The sequence below is a fragment of the Blastomyces gilchristii genome (genome assembly GCF_000003855.2).
Source record: "Blastomyces gilchristii SLH14081 genomic scaffold supercont1.30, whole genome shotgun sequence".
NCBI lineage: Eukaryota > Fungi > Ascomycota > Eurotiomycetes > Onygenales > Ajellomycetaceae > Blastomyces > Blastomyces gilchristii.
This window is the reverse complement of record NW_003101661.1, coordinates 114,900-120,705: the sequence shown is the minus strand read 5'-3', so window position 1 is coordinate 120,705 and position 5,806 is coordinate 114,900. Positions and strand designations below refer to the sequence as shown.

Genomic DNA, 5,806 nt, shown 5'->3' with positions numbered 1-5,806 from the left:
CACAACTATATAGACTGAAGTTCATAACTACTATTCATAACTTAGCTTAAATACTATTATATATTCAATCTCTACATTTTATCTTTCTACTGTGAATACTTTTAGTAGTTAATAGTATATAGTATATCAAGCTGTAAACATCTGAATAATTGTCTGTAAGTACTTATTCTTACATTTCAAGCTCTGTCAGTCAGTAATCATCTGTTATAACTGAAATAACTAGAAACTTATATACTTTAATCTCTGTGAACTCTACTGCAGACACTCAGAAGCAGTTATCTGAATTATGAATAATCTCTATAAAAGAAGTCTCAGAGAACTTATCAATTACTTACAGAATATTATTCTCTATATCTGTGACAGAGAAATTCTCTAAACTTATGAATGAATCAATCTTAGTAAAGAACATTCTTAAGTATCTCTCACAGAATTAAGCTATTTTTCTATAAGAAATACTTACTATCTATAAACACTTTTAAACTGAGTCTCTAGATATAATCTTCAGAGACACTTATGAACTGAAAAGAAACTTTCTTAAGCTGTGATCACTTAAATTTACTTACTGAATTACAATCTATAAGAGCTTTTATAAGTTTATATTTGAAATTAACTTACAAGTCTGACTGTGTGATATGAATAGACTAACCGTGTGACCGTGTCTGAGACCAGAATCAAACTTTACAGTTATCATGTTGCCTAAAAGCATTACTTCTGATCATGATTTGTATTCATTACATTGATCTCAAATCATGTTATTTCAAATATTAAAGATCTCAGATTCACTTTTCAAATAAAAATCTAGTCTCAGATAAAGAATATATTTAAATTCTTAGTCACATTTTCATTCTGATCTTATTATTGAAAATGGCATTAAATGAGATCATGAAATCATTTCTCACTTATATAATATCATAACATAGTGCTCATTTGTTGAAAATTTAACAGAAAGTGTTATCAAATATCATTACTTTTCTGAACATAGATTATAATTGATATCATTTTAATTAAAAAAAATATAAAATACAAAAAAAAAACAAAAAAGTAAAAAGTAAAACAACAATAAGAAAAAATCACAATAAAAAAAAAATAGAAAGGAAAAAGAAAGAGAAAGAAAAAAAGAGAAAGAAAGAGAAAGAAAAAAAAAAAAGAAAAGAAAAAGAAAAAAATAAAAAAAAAAAAAAAATCAAGATCACAGAGCTGCAGTATTCTTAAAATACTTACTTCTCAGAGTCTTTACAATATTCATCATCAACTGTGTATCTCTTATAGTGAGAGTAACACAGCTGTGATGAGTCATTATCTTAATATTATCTAATAAATAATCAGTATATATCTGTATAAATGTGACTAATTAGAAAATATACACTTAAAAAGTGTGATCAGAGTAAACTCTACTGCTATTTAAATGACATTAAGAACAGAATACTGAAATTGATGATTCTTCTCATCAATTTCATGAACAAGGTGTGTGAAGATAATCTTAAGAAATATAAGATTCTTTGACTTCTGATAAAAACAGATCTCACAGAGAGACTCTATTTTCATTATATCAGAGACTGAGTATTATTAAAAAGCATTACTTCAATGCATATGTACTTACTGCAGTGATTCACTCTCTACATATGTGACTGAGAGTTGCAGCTTTCTCATGCTGCACAGCTCTTTCTGAGATACTGCTGCTGATTTGTAATTCACACAGTCTCTCAGTTCAGCACACACTGTGCATATGCAGCCCTGTGTGCTGGGGCTGTGGTGATTATTATGACCTGGCATGATACTCACTTTTCACAGGCCATGTTTCATTTGATTGAGAGAGAAGAGAGAGAACATAACTGCTGTTTTATTTAAGAGAGAATGAGTAATTGAATCTGTAGAAGATAATTTAATTTCTTCTATATTTGAAATTTAATTAGTCTATACTTTTCAATTTGAGAGTTTCTGAGAGTGTTTTAATAGTTTTCATATCAGCTTGAAATTAGTGATTGATTGAAGAAGAGAAAAGAGAGAAGAAAGAAATGAGAACAACTTATCTTTATAATATAAAAACAGAGAATTACTGTAATTATTTATGCTAGTAACAAAGATCTGTTTTCTGCATGTATCTCTCATACAGATTATATAATAACTGTATACAAAGAATATCAACAGTGTATGTATTGAATGAAGATAATATTGCTATACAATACTGTAGCTATTTCTGTACATCTCTGAAAGCTGTTAATATTATCTTTAAGTCTCTTTATATTTAATAAGTCAGTAATATATTTCAATGCACTCTCTCTTTCATTATCATCATCATTATTATTATCATCATCATTATAACTATCATCATTATTATTATCATTATCACTATCATCATTATCACTATTATTATATTATTTCTAACTGTCTCTTCTGCCTTCATCTCTCTTCAACACTTACTGAAATTAATCATGTCATTTCTCTTCAAATATGATATGATTCTGTGAATTATCAAGGCATGTGAGCACTGTCACAGATTGAAGAAAGAGAAGAAGAAGATATTCAAGTAAGAGAAGATAAATTATAAGACATATTATAATATCTTGAAGAGACTCTGTAAGAGAGTAGAATGATAATGATTTTAAGTAATACTTCTGATAGATTTAGACTGAACTAAGTATAGAAATAATGTGAATAATGCTGTCTGTAAGAGATTGAAGAAGAAGACAGTGAAGAGTCTCATACAGCAGTAATAAGACTAGAAGAAGTTCTGAGAATGATTTGAGATCAAGATGAAGAGAGAAAGAGAGAAGAAGAGTATTACTATAAATTAGTGATAATAGAAGAAAATTAAGAGAACATTAAAATAAGAGATAAAGAAGTTAAAACTGATAAGTTTTTTATTTATTAAGAGATACTAATTTTTAATAATACTTCTGTTCTCTAATTGATTAGCAGAAGCTGATAGAGAAGAAGAAGATTAAAGTCTTATTCAGATCTTGAATACACTTCATAATTCATAACATTGAGAAGACAGCTCTGCTCTCTGAGTATGTTAATCTGCTTACTACTGAGATGAAACCTGAGACAGCAGATTAGAAAATGCAGGATTTTAAGGCACAGATTGATCTGACTGAAGAGAAGCAGCAGAAACTCTTCTCTGAGAAGACAGCAGAGAAAGATTTTAAGATGATTATTATCTTAGATCAGAAGAAGAAGAAGAAGAAGAAGAAGAAGAAGAAGAAGAATAAGAAGTGAATTGTAAAGAATGATAAGAAGAATGAGAAAGAGAAGAAAGATAATAAGTAGAAAAAGTTTTTTTCTTTTTATATTAGTTAGTTGTAAGTTCATAATTATTAGTAATTGAAATTAATTTTGAGTTTTTAAAAATTATTATACAAGTTGTAATCAATTATCAATATTAGAAATAATATATATATATATATTTAACTATCATGATTCACAAATCACTATAATATATAAGTATTAACATTTTTTCAATATTGATATTTATAATATTAATATATTTTTAATGATATCATCTGATAATATAATTTAATAACACTCTGTTTCACAATACTAATATATTTCAAGAAATATGACAGAGATTAATCAAGATTGTTTATTTATTTTTATATATCAATGATATTCAATCTGAGTTAGTACTAAAATTATAACTAAGATAAGAAATAAGATTATTTTCTCTTCTATTAATTCTTCTTACACACATCAGTGATCAGTTATTGAAAATAAATTATTATCTTTCTTAAATTATTATCATATCTTCTGAATTTACTTCTTTCACTTCTTTTACTTCTATTGAAGATTCACAAACTCTTTAAGAAATCACTGTGAATTACAAAGTCTATGTTATTTATAATTTAATACAGAATACTCTCTTTCAATTATAATAAATAATCACTTCATTCTTCACATCTGATTCCAGGTTACAAAATTTATAAAAAACTCAACACAAACACTGAGATAAACTATGAAATAATTATTAATAGATTGTATTATAGATTACTGAAGAGTTATCTCTCTACTATAATTACTACAACTTCATTTGAAAATATTCATCATAAACTGATCATAGCTCTGAAGAAATTTCCTGATATCTGAAGCTATCAGAATACAGATAATAAAAGAAAAATAATCAGAAAATTACTACTAAGCTAATAAGTTACTCTATCAGATAATGATTTTTAATAACACTAACTTTCTAATTTGAAGAAAATCATGAGAAAACAACTATATACTAGTACTCTGATTTCATAACTCTTATCTAATAACTTCTGTGAATAATTACTTTATATATATATATCTCTGAATCTTTCTCTTCAATCAATTGAAAACTCTGAATTCTGAACACTTCTTCAAATACTTAATCTAAATCTTTATATTTCACATTGATTCTGTCTTCAGTTCAATCTTGAGATACACTACAAAGTTAATATACAATATCTAGAATCAGAGTTGAAGAATTATCAAAGAGTGTCTCTCACAGTGAATGCATGAACTAGTACAAACAATCTTACATTTATAAGAGTTATATATTATTACATTGATGAGAACTGAACTTATTAAGAGACATTAATTGAATTTAAATCATGAATCAGTCATCATACTGAGAATTATATGATAGAGATATTAATGACTGTGATTAAAAATAACTATTAAGATATTAATCTCAGTCTTCTTACAATTATAACTGATAATGCTGTGAATAACTACACTATGATGAAGAGCTTGAAGCAAAAATTGACTTTGTATTTCTGAAATAATAAATAAGGTTATATTCTCTGCATTGCTTATATGATTTAACTTGTGATATAAACACTGATAAAGAATCTTAACATTGAGATAAAGAATAATGAGAGAACTGATTCTTGAAATGAGAATGAGATGAAAGTAATTACTCAATTAACTTTTACATTCACTTTGTAAAAGATAATTTTTTTTAATAACACTTTTTAATATTGCTTTTTAATAATACTTTTTGATAATGCTACTGTTAATTTTGAATAGATTAGCTAATAATTTAAATATCACAGATTTGAAACATTACTAATATGATTTATATCTCCTCTAAATAATAACAACAATTTCATGATATTCAATAAATAAATAAATCAGTCACATCACTGAATATGATACAGAATATTAGAACACAGTGAAGTTCAATATATGAGATAACTGTTCAGACTCTTTGATTGTATCAGATGATTGATCATTGAATGTAACACTCTGATTAAGAAAAGATTCAGATATTGAAACTTTCTGATATGAAGTAAACTCAGTTGAAATATGTGATTGATTTACTGTTTCAGTTTTATAAGATAATAAAGATAGTCTCAATCACTTATACATCAATGCTGCAGTCAGTCTGATAAGTATATAACAGTTTATTTACTTATCTTAAGAAGCAGTTGAATCACTTAAAAAGAAATTCAGTCTGAGATAATACTATAGTACAGGCTATTATTACTGTAAGAAATAAACTGGTATATTACTACAGTAAAACTGAACAATCTTTTACAGAGTACTATACTGTAGCAGCTCTATTAGATTTCTTCTATCAAGTTAATATCTACACTTCTTAAGATTAAACAGAGAAGAAATGAGACTTATATATCAAATTAACCTGAGACTACTATAATATCAACTATCAGAGATTTGAATGAGCAGATGTTTAAGATGTGAAGACAGTGAAATATAATTCTCTAGTAAGTAATAATCTTTGATAATACTTCATATCATATAGAACTATAATACTAACTTTGAAACAGAACTTACATACATTGATTATAACTGAAAATCAGACAAAACTACATGCTTGTAAAAC

At 26.1% G+C, this 5,806-nt stretch overlaps 1 protein-coding gene across 1 annotated transcript; it reads left to right on the top strand.

The window, feature by feature from the left end:
* Positions 1–3,063: 3,063 nt before the first annotated feature.
* Positions 3,064–3,219, top strand: BDBG_17886 (uncharacterized protein; the record flags this gene model as incomplete). The annotated part of the gene is made up of 1 exon (XM_031725511.1): positions 3,064–3,219. The coding sequence occupies one exon, from the start codon at positions 3,064–3,066 to the stop codon at positions 3,217–3,219; it is 156 nt and encodes a 51-aa protein (XP_031581062.1).
* Between the last annotated feature and the right edge of the window lie 2,587 nt (positions 3,220–5,806).